Genomic DNA, 16,282 nt, shown 5'->3' on the forward strand with positions numbered 1-16,282 from the left:
AAGGAGGGAAGAGGGGGATTTTCAGGAAAACACATGCCCAGGGATTCAGAATTTCATTTTCTGTGCTAAAAAGCCTTGAAGTAAGTACTACATCCAGGAAATTTCGGGATTCTGTGTAGAAAACAGGGGCTTTGCTTACTGCAAAAGGGAAGGAGGGACCACCAGATCCCATCTTGTGCCATCCATGTATAAAACACCCAAAATCAATTTTGCCCAAAATTCCACAAATTTGTATCAAAATGTTTTTTTCTGCCCAAAATCCCCCATTTTGGGTCAAAATATTTTTTCCCCCAGTCCCTCCTCCCTTGGGTAAAAATGGAATTAAACAGCTGAAGCAACGATTCCTACCCCCCTCCCCCCTTGAGGCCACATCTGTCTCCATCTCCATCAGATTCACTCCAAAACCAGATGAATTTTAACCAAACTCACACAGATTGATGTCAAAATGGGGTTAAAATGCTGACACAACCCTCCCACCAACTTTGATGCCACCTCCATACCCCACTTCCACTAAATCCACGCTAAAACTTTATGGAATAGATTAATTTTTCCCCAACCCCTCCCTGCAACCCCCCCTTCCCCATACCTGTTTTGGTCAAAATGGGTATTTTGGACATGATGAAGGAAAAAAATCTGAAATATGGGGAAGTAGTGCACAAAAAGGGCAAACCTCTGAGATTTCAAGGGAAATGGGCAAAAATTTGGGGAAAAAGAATGTTTAAAACCCAACATTTTGGAAGAAAAAGGGTTAAAATTATGAAACTTGTGGGGAAAAGGAGGCAAAAGTCATAAAATTGGGCAAGGGAAAGGGTAAAAATCCCTGATATTTGGGCAGAAAAAATCCTCAATTTCTGCCCATCCTCAAACAATAAGGAAAAGCAGGAATAAATAAGGAATGATCCCTCCTCACTCTCCCCCACTCATCAGCCCCTTGTCTCTTGAATTTCTTGAACCTTGCAGACACACACTCTTTTTATCCCCAAATAATAATACCCAAGCCACAGCCAAACCATGCAGATTTGAGCAGATTCAGCAGAATTTCAGGATGGGGTTAGGGGAGGGGCCAGGGGACATGACCTCCAGATCCAGAGAATTTGGGAACAGGCAGCTGGATCCTGTCACGGATGGGATGTGACGGGAATGGAACCCACAGGGACATCGTGAGAGATGTGAGAGCCACAGGGATGTCACAACAGGTGTGGGACCCACAGCAATCATCCCAAATTCCATTCACTCCCAAAATGACTGGCCCCGTGGTACCCTCTGGCCCCATGACCCCAGGGAAAGGACAGACCAAATCCATATGGTTTTTACCCAAAATTAATGACCCGAGCTCCAGCAGGGAATTCCAGGGAATGGGAAATTCTGCCCCAATTGACTGAAAAAGCTGAAGAAAATCACCTGGAGCCAGGAGAGATGATAGCAAACAGGGAATTAAAGAGCTTTTGCCTTAAAATGAAGACATAAACCCAGGGAATCCCTGAACCCCACAGAGACCCTCAAAACTGTCCAGAGATGCCCCCAAACCCATCAGGGATGTCCAAAGCCACATGGAGAGCCCCCAAAACTACTCGGGGATACCCTTGGCCCTCTGAACCCCACAACCACAAGGTCTCTGCAGGGAGATGGGGGTTCCTGGGAGGCATTGGGGGTCCCTGGAAGGGTTTTGGGATTCCTGGTAAATGACAGAAATTTTCGGTTGCCCTGAAGGTGCTGAGTGGAGCTCAAAGACTAACTGGCAAAAAAGAATGAAAGGATGTACAGGTATGAGTATCACAAGCATAGCTGGAGCCAGTGGAGAAATGAGTTACAAGGTATATTAGTAGTTTTTGTCAAGTTATGTAACATGAAGCAACAGCATATCCCCAAGGAAAACGTTCAAGGAAAGGTCACCCATAATATGGAAGCATTCAAATATAATCACCAGAGACCCTTCGTGGTCCTTCCAGGACCATACCCTGTTGTAAGGTTTCACCACACACATCAGATTATAGGAGAAATCCTTCAGTGTGTCCTGCACAGACAAAGAATGCCTGTTTTCTAATGCTTCAAATTGTGTTAAAAAGTTTTATTGGAGCCAATTCTGGTATCATTCCCTTGGACAGGCTTATGGATCTATGGGGAGCTGAGGGAGTCTTGTCGGGGTTTGGGAGTCCCTGGGAGGGTTGGGGGTTTCCTGGGGAGATTTGGAGGGTCAGTGGGGGAGACTGGGGGTCTCTGTCAGCGGGATACAAGCTCTCTGCCACTTTAAGCATCCCAAGAACCTCCCAAACCACACAGGAGCCCCCTCGATCCCCTTGGACCACCAAACCCCCTCTACCTCCCCAGAACCACACCAACCTCCCCAAATCTTTCCCTGGGGATCCCAAACAACATATCTGGGATCCGCAAAACCACCCCAGTGACCCCCAAAACTCCCTGGGCGTCTCTCGGCGGCCCCAGACCCGCAAACCCCTGCACGGATCCTACACGTCCTGCAGGGACTCCCTCAGTCCCCCAGAGCCCCCAAACCCTTCGGGAACCCCCAGAGCCCAACATGGACCCCCTCCCCTGCCGCAGCGCGCGCCGCTTTCCGCCTTCCCCCGCCCCCGCCTCCCATTGGCCGCAGCGCCCGCCCGTCCCCGCCCTTAACTAATCAGAACCCGGATCGCAGCGCGCGGGCGAAACCAAACGAGAGCGCGGGCGATGGAGCGGGTGAGGCCTGAGGGATCCGGAGGGGACAGAGGGGGGACTTGGGGGATCCCGGAGAGGAATTTGGGGGGCTCGGGAGGACCCCGCGTCACTCCCCGCATCCCCCCCGCAGAAGTTCAGCCTGGAGCAGCGAACGGAGCGTCTGATGCAAAGGAGGTGGGAGAGCAGCCCGGCCTCAAGTGCCGCTCGGTAACTCCAGGTGCCCCCTGGGGACCCCAATCTGCTCCCCCGTTCCCTCAGCGTTGTCCCGGACTCCAAGGGTTCCCCAGACTCCCAAATGTCGCCCCACACTCCTGAGTGCCTCCCAATTCCCTCCCTTGCCTCTTGTTCGCCAAGGGCACCTCGGGGACCCCAAACTATCCCACCCGATCGCAGGTGGTGCCCCGGAGCCCCATGCTGCCCGTAAGTGCGTCCCGCAGCCCCTCAGATTCTTCCCGAGAGCACCAATCCCGCGGGGGGCAGTGCAGCGTCAGCATTTCGGAGCTCTTCGCCCCTCCTCCCTAAACCTTCTCTTATTCTCCAGCCAGGCCCTGCTCAGGCCCCGCCCCCGCGGGCCAGAGGCGGCGGGGCCTCTGCTTGGCTTCGCCCCCTCCAGCTCCATACTCGATGACCCCCTCGTTCAATGGCGCTCGAGGCGGTACCGAGGGGCGGGGCCAGCGCTGGACACGCCCCTGGTGGGCGGGGGCATGCTGGGCTCTGCTGCACCCTGGGAGTCACGTGACCCCTCTGAGGCCCCATGGCCAATCAAGAGACACTTTCGCAAGCAGCAGGGGGAGTCTGCACCCCAGGCTGTCTCTCAGGAGCTCCTGTGGCAGGAAGCATGTTGGAGGCCACATGACTCCCACAAGGCCCGCTGGCCAATGAGGAGCAGCTCACTGGATACCCTGCAGGGGGCAGGATACTCACAGTCACATGACTCCCACGAGACCCTGTGGCAAATCAGCAGCTGTTGTGCATCTGCGCACCAGGGGGCGCCACTCCGTGGGAAGCAAGAGCCCCATAAGCCCTTGCGGCATGAGCCATTTTGGGAGTTACATGACTGCCTCGAAGCTCTGCAGTGTGCACCGTATCGGAAGTCACGTGACTCCCAGGATGCCCTGCGGCCAGTAAGGGAGGCGCATCCTGAGCTCCTGTGCCGGGGATCGCCGGACTTTGGGTCACGTGACTCCTGCAAGGCCCCACAGCCAATCCGGAGCAGTGCCGGTGATGCCCTACAGGGGGCGCTATTGCAGCAGCCATTGGGTGAGGAACCAGAGGAGCCCTCGTAGGTCATGGGGTCACTTGAAAAACTGGGGGTCACTTCCGGGTCTTGGGGTCACTTGTGGGTCATGGGGGAGTCACTTGAGGGTCATTGGGGGGGTTACTGATGGGGCTGGGGGTGGCCTTGTGGGCCAGGGGGTGCTTCTGTAGGCCAGGAGTGGTCACTTGTGGGTGGGAGTGAGAGCCACTTGTGGGTCAGGTGTCACTTGAGGGGCTGAGGCGGCACTTGTGAGTTGGGGAGGCACTTGTGGCTCAGGAAGTCCCTTGTGGCGCTGGGGGAATACTTGTGGGATTGCCACCCCTGTGACATGCAGACCCCCCAGGCCCTGTGGGGGATCCCCTGCTCTGGATGCTGCTATGCCACCGCCGAGCCATAAGGGGACGCCTTCGGTAGGACACCCCCCACCCCCAAATTTCAGGGGTCTGCCACTGTGCCTCCCCCAGGTCCCTCTAATCCTTCCTTTGCTCTCCCGCCAGGGCCATCGATACTCTCCTGGAATGCCCACCTGGGCACCCCCAACCCATGGTGGGACCAATAAAGCAGTGACACCCCAAAATTGCACCAGGGAGGTGGGGAGACCCCCAGAATCTTCTCCTTTACCTCCCCTACCTTTGGGATTGCCCCTATCCCCTCTCCCCCCATATGTCCTCAAGAGCATTTGGAAGGTTCTGGGGGCTCGAAGGAGGGTGTTGCGGAGGTGCTGGGTGTCTCTGGAGGGTCCATGAGGATCTGTGGGGTGTTTGGAGGGGCTCTGAGGCTGCAGAAGGGGTTTGGGGGGTGCATGGGGAGCGCTGGAAATTGGGAGTGGTTTGGAAGGTCCTAGGTTTCTATAGGGGGTCTGGAAGAAATCTATGGGATTTGGGGGGGCACTCTATGGGTGTTGGGGGAGGTCTGTGGAAGATGTTGGGGGTCCAGAAAGGGGTTTGCAGGGACCCTTGGGTTTTGGGGGTGTTAAGGGTCTGTGGGATGTTTTGGGGATGACAGGGCTGGGCGGTCTGTGAGGACTAGGAAGTCTATAGGGGCGTCTGGGAGGTTACTGAATGTATCGGGGCGGGGAACCCCCAAACCCGTGCGGCCGGGGCTCACCTGTCTTCTTCAGCCTCACGGCCGACGTGGCGCCGAGGCATTCTGGTGTTGCCCCGCCCCCGAGAGCGCTGTGGGGGGTCATAAGGGGCCTTAGAAACTCCTGAGCCCCCCAAAATCCCTGGGACCCTCCCGCCTCCAACTGACCGCAGGCTCGTGCCAGTTTACTCATTGTCTGGACTACAACTCCCGAAATGCCGCGGGGCCCCGTAGGGCGCCTTTGGGGCGGGACTGCGGTTCTCATCGCGCCACGGGGCGCTGGGAGCGCGGCCGGAGCCGGGCTTGAGCGCTGTTCCTTGAGCGCCCCCGGCCGCTCGCCAGAGGCTCCCTGAGCCGTGAGTATCCCCCGTCCAAATACCCCAGTGTCCCTCTCCTGACCCTCAGGGGCCCCTCAGGATCCCTAAGGCTGCCTGCCCCCGTCCTGTACTTGCCCCAAAAAGCCCCCTATGTGTCCCCTCCGACCCCCAAATGTTCTCCAACTGCCTCCCCGACCTCTAAGTGCCCTTCCAGACCTTTTTATAATCCTGCAGGTACCCCCCAAGTGCCCCTGAAATGTCTTCTGGGAACGCATGATGACGATGGTGTAGAGAAAGACCCTGATCCTATCGCAGTATCAGCAGCAGTTCAGCCTTTCATTAAAATTTGAATCTGCAATTGCTGATGTGGGGAATAGACATGCATCCCCGCTTCTTCGCGCTACTCCTGTGGTCCCTCCTGGAGCCAGCGAAACTGCAGGAAAAACATTCCAGCGTGCTGCCCACATCAAAAATTGGAAATCGGGAACAGAGTCTGTAGTGAGCTTCTCTGATGGGTGGAGATGAATTCCTGTCGGGTGAAGAGGTTGAGAGGACTTTGGGGACCTGTAGTAAATACTCCTATAGTCCCCTCCCAAAACCCTAGAGACCCCCTCAGACTCCCCACTAAATCCTAAATAGCCTTAGAGTCTCCTCAAAATGCTCCATAGCACCCCCCCCCCCCCCCCCCATAAACCCCCCTATAAATCCTCAGGATCCTCCCAAACCTCCCTCTAAAACCTCCTGAGGCCCTCTAAAATAACCCATAGATCTGCCCAAACCACCAGCACTCCCCCACATGCCCCCCAAAAGGGGCTACCCCAGGTGGCCACAACTACTCCTGGACTGCCTGAGCCACTTCTTGGGCTGAGATGTATGTAGGTATAAATATAACAGAGATATAAAATGTCCTATAGAAAGGAGCCTCCAGGAGAGCTGGGAGGGCCTTTGTCAGGGAACGGGATGGATAGTGAGGGTTTTCAGCTGCCAGAGGGCAGGGTTAGATGTGATATTGGGAAGAAATTCCTCCCAGTGAGGCTGGTGAGACCCTGGCACAGGTTGTCCAGAGAAGCTGCAGCTGTTCCATCCCTGGAAGTGTCCACGGCCAGATTGGACAGGGCTTGAAGAAACCTGGGATAGTGGAAGATGTCCCTGCACATGGCAGGGGATGGATCAAGATGACCTTCCAGCCCAAACGAGCCTGGGATTCTAAAAGTGGGGGAGGTTGGGGATGGGTGATCTTGGCTGACCCCAGGTGCGCCCCCAGGCTGCTCCATCACTCAGGCTTCAGGAAGAGAAAACCTGATAGAAAAGCTCCAGGGGGACATGATTTAGGGGGTATGAGTCTCTCAGGAGCTGTTTCACGTCCCTTTCCATGGGGTGAGTCCCTCAGGTGGAGACACTTGGGGCACAGAGGCAACAGCTGCCTCACTCTGTTCTCCTCCAGGGCTGCAGGGGAATCTGCTCTGGCACCTGCAGCACCTACTCACCTGGCGAGCTGCTCACGGAGGAGGGACAACAGCAGTGAAAGGGACTTGAGACCAAAAGAGGCATCAGCAGAGCAAGAAGCATTTCCCAAGCTCTAGCTGGTGTCAGGTGAACTCAAAAAGGACATCAAGTGGGTTTGGTTTGAACCAGAAAGTGAATTTAAGAGTAAATCGTGGATTTACTCCTGTGTCAGAGAATTCTCTGGAACGTGGATTTGCTGCTTTAAAATGTTGGTTTACTTTCCATATTTTGTCTTGTGCAAGACGTCAGTGTTTCACCTTTTATAAATAAAGAGATGATGATGATGGTGCTCCTCATTTAGGCTCCCTTGCAGCACATGTGCAAGGCAGGTACTTTGCTCTCAAGACTTCAACATGTACAGATTTTACCTTTCCCTTGCTCATAATTTTCTTTTCTGGGCTACTCCCACCGACTGTCACCAAATCTCACAAGGCCAGTGTCTTGATTGCACCAAAATAGAGTTAAACTACGAATGTTATTTTTCCCAAGGAATTTAAGGGATTTATAATCCCCTGTTCTGAAGTGATATTGGGTGTGGCAGGCAAGACTTAGTGGGTTTAGAGATAAAAGCAGCATTTCTTATATTTATGAAAAGTAAAATATTTTCACTCAGACATGGCAGGTTTTCTCCTGACAGCTGCTGCAGGGTTTAGGGAGGGAATCTGGGGACATCCAGCAGATGCTGATACCTCATTTTTCCTTAAGTGAGGAGTCTGAAACAGCAAAGAAAAAAGATCAGGAAAGTTTAGAAGCTGGGGAAAACTACCCAAAAGTGGTTGCTGAGGCTCTTGCCTGTGTTTTGGGCAGTGAAAGAATAGTTGTGGTTGGAAGGGCCTCGGGAGATCAACGAAGAAAATGTCCTCATCTGGCACAATCTCTTCACTTCAGAATGTTAAGGGTTTGAGAGGTGAAACCTAGCTTTTGTCCCTGAAGGGATGGATGGAGTTTACTCCAGGTTTGAGTTTGGAGGTAACAGAACTGTGAGTGTTGCATTGCTCTCAGCTGGTTTTTTTGTCTCCCAGCCCTGTGGCAAGTGGCAGGTGAGGCTCCTCCCTGCCCACCTCTCCCACCTGCTGAGTCCTTCCAAAGGGCTGCACAGGGAGCCTGGACCCACTTCACTTCCCTCATCCATCCAGGAACTGTCCCATCATAGAAGGCAATCACATTGGTTCTGTGGTGTAATTTTATGGAGTCCAGTGGGGAACCTTCTCCTTGCCTTCCTTCCTGATTATCTCATGTTCCACTTCCTGTTTTATTCTCTTGCTAGGTCCTGCTCCCTGTGCCATCGCTCTTCTCTGTATCCCTCTGTCCTGCTCCCTGTGCCATAGTTCCTCCCTGTAACTGGCAGAATTTTCTTTCCCCCAGTTATCCATATTCCATCATTACTTGCTAGCTACTCCTGCTTTCACAGAATCTCAAAATCAGTTCAATTGGAAGGGAGCAGTGGGTCATCTGGTCCAACCTCCCTGCTCAGGCAGGATCATCCCAAGGCACATGGCACAGGGCTGTGTCCATACCTACTGTCCCCTGTAGATCCAGATGAGGTTCAGTGTGCACAAACCATGTGGTGGAAGTTCTTACTGAGGTCCCATCACTATATACCAACTCACTGGCAGTGATGTCATGGAAAGAGTGAATAATTTGGTTACTAACACTGGCAATATAAATAAAGTCTCTTTTTCATCCTATGGGTCTGCATCTCATCTGTGGAAAGGAACTTCAGCAATTTAAAGAAGTGCCCAATGCCTCCCTCACCAGTACAGACCAGAGTCTATAGGGAGCAGAGACAGAGGGATCAAGAGAGAGGGGACACACCATGTGGTAACCTGTGGTTTTACCTGCCTGAGCATGGTGAAGACATGAGGAGGTCGGATGGAAAACCCACCTTTGCCTTGGCAGCACAGGTATGTGAGTTGAGAGGAAAAATTAACCACCACAGAAGACTCTTCAAAGAACAATCCCAGTCACTTTCCACTTGCTATCAGGCAGAATTGAAGGGCTGATTTTACTTCTGACCCTCTGGAAGGGATCTCCAGGTTGTAAATACAAGAAGTGAGCAATGAGTGCCGTGATCAGAGCTAGAGGGGCAAGGGCTCCAGCCAGGTGTGGGAAAAGCCCCATGTGGGGCCTTGGCCTCCCTGTGGCCCCCCACCCACACAGGTGGGTTTGGTGGCCACCTTGCTTAGTGCCACCCTCAGCTCCAGGGGGCCCCTGGGGGTGCCTGGTGATGGGGGAGCAGGGGCTGATGATGGCGCTTTGGTGCCCAGTCACATGAGGGGGATGTCCAACTTTCAGGGGTGTCCCAGTGTTTTGGGGAGGGAAGTGTCCAGTCTAATGATGGGTCCCCCAATCCCATAGGAGAAGGAGGTGTGTGTTCCAATCCCATGGCAACGGTCTCAGTTCCAGGAAGGTAAATCAGTTACACGTGGGAGTCTCAAGGCCATTAATTGGAGGGGGGTTCCAATCCCATGCAGAGGGGCCCAGATCCCAGGGGGGGTACTCATTCCATGAAGGGGTATAGTGTCCCCTGTCCCATCAGCAGGGTCCCAAAAATGAAGTGAAGGAAGGATGCTCTTGCCCCATCCTGTTTGTCATGCTGTTGGGATCCTCCCCTCCCCATATTCAGGGTCTTCTCCCCCTCTACTCTTTGTCTCCCAGAGGAACATGGGGCCACTAGAAGGGTGTCCCAGCTGGCCAGGAAGAGTCCAGGCACCTCCTGCCACAGGGCACAGACATAAGGGGATGGGGCATAGGCTGGGAACATGGACACACAGAGGACATTGGGGACACGTGGAGACATGAGGATACTGTGGGATACATGGGGTGACAGGTGGGACATGAGGGACACTTGAAGGACCCTGGGGACAGGTGTGTGCATGAGGAAGATGGAAGAACATGGGGACACAGAGTAGCAATGAGGGTACTGTGTCCATGGGGAGGGGCAGTCCTGGAAATCATGCAACTTCTAACATTTTTAACTAACTTTAATCAGTGGTTTTGTTCATCTTTGCCTAGGGGGAACGGAATGGAAGTTTCTTTTCAAGAGGCTCTGTTCCTCAGGCTAGGCCTGATGGTCTTGGCATCTCAATGGACTGGGAGCTGTCAAAGGACACACAAGAAATAAGTGACCATCAACACCCAAACATCCTTCCTGGTGTGTCAGAGACACCTGGTCTGGGAAAAGATCAATAAAAGAACAAAGAATGAGGACCTAATCAGCATTGAAGGCAAAGGGATCAATAACCAATAGGAAATCAGATACAAAAACTGTGTAACTTGTGGCCAATGAACATTGAACCAATGAATTTTTCTGGGTTTTGACCGTGTAAGTTTGTGAAAAATCTAGTATAGAGCCATGTGTGACATGGTTTCTCTGCACAATGCAGGCAATATGTGGATGAAATTATTTCTGTTGCACATTCTGGCCAGAACAACATCCTGGCCAGAATAAAATAATGCCTTATTTCTCTAACACTAAAATTGTTGTTGGAGAGGGACTTTTTTTTCCCCCACAGTTTTGGTGACAGCAGGACAGTGCTTCCATGTCCCTCCATTTCTCCCCCCCATCACCTGAGTGTCCTTTTCCCTCAGATGGATTTTACAGACAACTGCAACCCTCAGCTGACCCCCACTGGCCGCAGGCAGGCAGTGTGAGCTGCTGGGAGCATGCTGGGAGCAACTGGAAGATACTGGAACCATGGTGAGGGTACTGGGATCAGAACTGGTATAACTAGGATCATACAGGGAACAACTGGAACCATGCTGGAAAGTGACAGCGAGTAAGGGCAATCATACTGGGGGTGAATGGGAGCAACTGGGACCATGCTGGGATCATACTGGTATCATAGTGGGAGTGGCTAGGATCATACAGGGAATGACTCGAACCATACCGGAGGTGATTGGGAGCCACTGAGACCAGGGCCAGAAGGATCCAGCAAATTCCAGGCTGTGGTGCTGGGACAGCCCTGGAACAGATTCCTTGGGGGGAACCCAAGGTGTGGACAGGAACACCAGGGCATTGGGAACAGCCAGGGCTTGGGAAAGGAAAACCAGGGCATTGGGAGCAGCCATAGCTTGGGAAACGCAGATCCTGCCTGACTCACCTGACTTCCTGCTGTGCCCAGGTGGCCCCAGTGGGTGTTGGACGTGTGTGGGTGTTTCTGCCTGAAGCTCAGCAGAGACTTTGGCTCTGCCTCCATCTCCCTGCATCTCCTGGAGTGCCTGCAGCTCTCAGCTGGGACAGGTGCCTCTCGCTGGCTGGTGACCAGGCCAAGGAGGAGTGGGAATGGGGTTACAGCCAGCTGGGGCTGGGCACTGCCAGGGTTCCCCAGGGCTCAGTGTTGGCTTTGGTCCTGTTCAACATCTCCATCTGTGACTTGGACAAGGGGATTGAGGGCACCCTCAGGAGGTTCACAGATCACACCAGTTTGGGAGAAAGTGTGGATCTGCTGAAGGGCAGGAAGCTCTGCAGAGGGATCAGGACAGGCTGGATCAATGGGCTAAGGACAATGGCGTAAGGGTCAAAAAAGCCAAATGCTGGGTCACAACAAACTCTTGGAATGCTCCAGGCTGGGAAAGGAATGGCTTGAGAGCTGCTCCACAGGAAGAAACTTGGGGCTGCTGGTTGGCAGCCATCTGAAGTTGAGCCAGTGTGTGCCCTGGTAGACAAGAAGGCCCTGGATCAGCCATAGTGTGGCCAGCAGGACCAGGGCAGTGAGTGACTGGAGGCCCTACCTTGCATCCCATGCCCAGTTCTGAACCCTCACTGCAAGAGAGACATTGAGGGGCTGGAGCATGTCCAGGAAAGGGAACAGAGCTGGGGAAGGGGCTGGAGCGGCTGAGGGAGCTGCAATGGCTCAGCCTGGAGAAAAGGAGGCTCAGGGGGACCTTGTGGGATTGCACAACTCCCTGACGGGGGGCGGGGTGGGGGGGCAGCCAGAAGGGTCAGGCTCTGCTCCCAGGGAACAGGGACAGGACAAGAGGAAATGGCTTGAAGCTGTGCCAGGGGAGGTTTGGGTTAGACATCAGAAGAATTTCTTCAAGGAAAAGGTTGTCAGGCATTGGAAGGGGCTGCCCAGGTAGGTTAGGCGTGTCCATCTCTGGAGGTGTTCAAGGAACAACTAGATATGGCACTTAATGTGATGGTGAAGTCATAAGGAGAAGCTGATCAAAGGTTGGACTCAGTCTTGGAGGGATTTTTCAACCTCAGTGATTCTGTGAAATGGATGTGTGGTGGCCCACTGGGAGGACTGGCAGGAACTGGAAGATCTAGGGGCATAACTGGGATGTCTAGTGTTAGAAACTGGGAGGTTTGATGGTGTCAAATTGGGGGTGGGATGACCCACTTGAAGAACTGAGGGGCAACTATGTGGCCTGGGTGGACAGCTAGGGGCAACTGGGAGGCTTGATGGGGTCAAATGGGGCTTGATAGGGTTAAATGAGGGGTGTGGTGGCCCACCGGGAAAATCTGGGGTACAGTGGGACGTCTGTGAGGCAATACCCTTAAGAGCCAGAGCCCACCTGGGTCACCATGGATTCACTAATGCTCCAATCTGCTTCTCCCAATGGATTTCATGGACAGTTATAACCCTTGACTGACCCCCTCTGGATACGGGAGGCACAGGGACCTGCTGGGACCATGTTGGGACCAACTGAAGACACACTGGGAGCAAATGGAAGATGTTGAAACCATGTTGCGGGTACTGGGACCACAACTGGGCCAACTAGGATCATACAGGGGACAACTGGAACCATGCTGAGTTTGTACTGGGAGTGTCTGAAATCACACTGGGGGCAACTGGTATCATATTGGGAGTGACTGGGATCATAGTGAGATCATTCTAGTAGGAAAAGGAATTGACTGGGACCATTAGGGGTGTAACAGGGATCATACTGGGAGTCGTTATGATCATACTGGACTCTCACTGGGAGTGACTGGAAAGCACTAGAATGATATGGCAGCAGACTGGAATCATACTGGGATCATTCCGGGAGTAGCTGGAACCACACAGATGACCGGGAGCAACGGGAACCACCCCGGCAGTGACTGGGATGACGCTAGGACGATAGACCGCCCTAGGAGCAGCGAGGGACGCGGCGCTGGGGGCGGGGCCATGCCGATTTATGCTAATGAGCGCGCGGCCGCCGCGGCCCCGTCGAGGGGCGGAGCCCGGCGGCGCACAGCGCGCGAGAGGAAGAGACGTCACGAGCGGCGCGGCGGGAGGTTTGAACAGCGCGGCGGCGGCGGGTCGCGGGCGTGACGTCACGGGCGAGGAGAGGGAGCGGGGATTTGGGAGGACCCGGGGCACCGGGTCCGCCCTGACCCGGCCTTCTCCGGCCGCCAGGTCCCTCCAGCCCCGCCGGCGCCCGGACTCGCCCTGACTCCGCGGCCGGAGCATGCCCCGCCCGAAGCCTACCCCGAGACGGCGCGGGTCCCCCCCCGGCGCCCCCAGCGCCCCCGCCGCGGGCACGCAGTGAGTGCGGAGCGGGAATTCCCCTTGCAGACACCCCCTACGCACGTCCCACATCGAGCCCCCTCCAGAGCACTCCAAGGGACCCCACTGTAGAGCTCCCCTTATGGACCCTCCTCCCCATTGTTCTCCCCCCGCGCCAACCTGTGCCCTATCACCTTTCCATCACCTATAATCACCGCACACTCCCTCTCCCCTATAACCCCCCATACTGCCTGTCCCCTATAGCTGCCCTATATGGGCCATCACTGTAGCTCCCTATAGATTCCTCATACCCGCAATGTCCTCCTCAGACTTTATAGATCCCTTATAACCCCCACAGCTCCGCCCTGTGCCCCCGGCCCCAATAGCTCCCCACAGATCCCCTAGAGTCCCCTCTGTCCCCCAGGCCAAACAGATCCTCTAAAGTCCCCACAGAGCCCCTTTCAATGCCCCCCAGGACGCTGCCCGGCTCAGCGGGCATTGCAGGAGATCCGCAAGTACCAGAGCAGCACCCGCCTGCTGCTGCGCCCAGGCCCCTTTGCCCACCTGGTGAGAACCCCCACCTCCCAAAATGAACGCTCCTGCACCCTAAAATCCACAGACACCTCGATTTCCTCTCCAGAACATCTCCAACATTCTCTATGGACTCCCAAACTCCCCTGGGACCACACAGATCATCTCAGATACCCAGAAAATCTACTTTGAGACTCCCAAATCCCTCCAAACCCCCCCCCCCCCCAAATCCACTCCAAGATCTCCAACATTCTCTGGGATATCCTGAACCACTGTGCATCCCCTCTCCTAGGATCCCCAAATTCATCCCAGGACACCCCAGATCAACCCTTTTGGACCCTGCAACCTCCCCCACAGTCTTCAAATCCACCCTGGAACCCTTCAGCTCCCCACACAACTCCCCCAAATACCTACTGGACCCTTCAAACAATCCCTGGGACCCCTTCAAATCCAAGCCCCAAATCCACCCTGGGACCCCTGAAATCCAACCTGAAGCCCTCCAACCTCCCCTTGGACTTCATCCCAAACTCCCATTGTGACCCTCCAGACTCACCAAGTTACCCCCCAGAACCCCACATCACCCCCTGGGAATCCTCAGGACCACCCCCTTCCCCCAGGGCCCCCCCTCAACCCTTTTCCAGCCCTCCTCATGTCCTTGTCGTCCCCTTCCTCGAGACATGGTGAGCCTGTCCTCCCCCGACATCCTTGCATATCCCCCAATGTCCTGTGGTTCCAGACATCCTTGTGTCCCACCACCTTCAGAGGCTGCATGGATCGGGTGATCCCTGTGCCCCTCCCCTTGTGCTGGCACTGTCCCCCCTGTCCCACTGGGACACAGGAGTGTACCCCTGTGTTCCCATGCCTGAAAAACATTCCCAAGATGTTCCCAGAGTGGTGCTTCCCCCCTTGCTCCCACCTGGGGTCTCCACAGGGTGTCCCCATCATGGTGTTCCCACATTCCCCACTCTCCAATGTATTCCCATCCTATTGCCAGTGTTCCTGTCCCTGGGGTATCCCCAAAGTGTCCAGGGTGACAACAAGGGTGTTCCCAGGTCCCTGGGATGTCCCCAGGGCAGTGTCTCCATATCGCCAGGGTGTTGGCTCCAGCCCAGGGTCCTCAGTGCTCCCGTATCCCCTCCATGTTGTCCCCCCTCGCTGTGACCCCGATGCCCTCATGTGCCCCGTTCCCGCTGCAGGTGTGGGACCTCTGCCTGCTCTTCACCCGGGGGATGGATTACTGCTGGCAGTGCATGACCCTGCTGGTACTGCAGGAGGTGGGGCTTGGGGGGCCCAGCGTGGGGCAGGGGTCACACAGGGGCTGGAGGGGTCCTATAGCTGCTGTGGGGGTGTCCAGGGGGCTTAGGTGGGTGGGGTGGGGACTGAGGGGGAAGTCATGGGTGCTGAGATTTCCATGGAGGTTGGGGAAAGGGGTTCTGGGGGTGCTGCAGGGGAGTCTGTGGGTGCTGGGGATGGCTCTAGGGGGCTGGGGAGGTCCAGAAAGGTCTTTGGGTGCTTGAATGGGGCTGAGAGGTTTGTTGGAGGTGTCTGATGGGACTGAGGGGTAGTCTGGGAAGGTCTCCATGGGCTGGTGGGGGGGGGTTTATGTGTTCTGGGACAGGGTTCCATGGATGTTGAGAGGGTCTCTGGGAGACCTCTGGATGCTGGGGTGGGTCCCATATTACCAGAGTCTGTCAGGGGATGGGTCACTGGGTGTTGGTCCCCCCTCACATATTTACAGGGCAGGGTGTTTTGGTTTCCCCAGCTGCCCATGGGTGGGTTTGGAGGGACCCTGGCCCCTGGGGCTCTGTTTTGGGGGGGGGATCGCTGATCCTGGGGAGAACTGTGGGGATTGGGGCATGCTGGGGCCCTTCAGGACCCCCTCACTGTTTTTGGGACACAGGCAACAGAGGCCTTTGTTGTGAGGCTGATGGAAGATGGGTACCTGTGCTCGCTGCACGCCCGCCAAGTCACCCTGTACCCTAAGGATCTGCAGCTGGCCCAGCTCCTGCGGGGACTTGAGGGGGGGGGCATGTGAATGGGGACCCCCCTGAGCCCCTGTACAGCCCCTGTCCCTGTGCCAGGACCTCCATGCTGGGGCTCTCTCCTGACACTCTCACACCCCTAATCTCACTGGGACCTCCTATGGGACCATCATGCTGAGAACCCTCCATGGGGTCCTTCAAGGTGGGGTCCTCTGATTTGGGATCCACCTCCCCAAGACCCCTCAGGTGGACCCACTGCACAGATGCCCCCCCATTGGATCCCCACCTCAGAATCCTCAACAACCCCTTCAGAGACCCATCCCAGGGTGGAGGTCCCTTTCCTTAGTCTAGCACCCCTCAGATTACTGAGGACCCCTACCCATTTTCCATCTCCCTGGGACACTCTCACCAGAATGCCAGTCCCAGGAAAACCTACCCAGGACCTCCACCCTATGGGGAACCTACCCAGTTCTGCTGCACCTCAATAATTAATAAATG

General features: G+C 55.1%; 1 protein-coding gene and 1 long non-coding RNA gene across 3 annotated transcripts; both read left to right on the forward strand.

The window, feature by feature from the left end:
• The first annotated feature begins 3,395 nt into the window (after positions 1-3,395).
• On the forward strand, positions 3,396-13,050 carry LOC306815507. 2 transcript variants are annotated; one of them, XR_013777412.1, is made up of 4 exons: positions 3,396-3,933; positions 4,266-4,341; positions 4,429-4,521; positions 12,419-13,050. It is a non-coding gene; the product is annotated as an uncharacterized lncRNA (long non-coding RNA). The 2 variants fall into 2 exon arrangements; XR_013777413.1 differs by lacking the exon at positions 12,419-13,050 and having other exon boundaries at positions 4,429-5,696.
• An 84-nt stretch (positions 13,051-13,134) lies between these two features.
• LOC306815506 (histone H3-like centromeric protein A) lies at positions 13,135-15,858 on the forward strand. The gene is given in 5 exon segments (XM_079332065.1): positions 13,135-13,272; positions 13,274-13,310; positions 13,747-13,838; positions 14,999-15,076; positions 15,703-15,858. Coding segments are annotated over 5 exon segments (381 nt in total). The 5' UTR covers positions 13,135-13,233; the 3' UTR covers positions 15,838-15,858.
• Positions 15,859-16,282: the final 424 nt, after the last annotated feature.

The sequence above is a fragment of the Erithacus rubecula genome, assembly GCF_903797595.1.
Source record: "Erithacus rubecula genome assembly, contig: scaffold_148_arrow_ctg1, whole genome shotgun sequence".
Taxonomy (NCBI): domain Eukaryota; kingdom Metazoa; phylum Chordata; class Aves; order Passeriformes; family Muscicapidae; genus Erithacus; species Erithacus rubecula.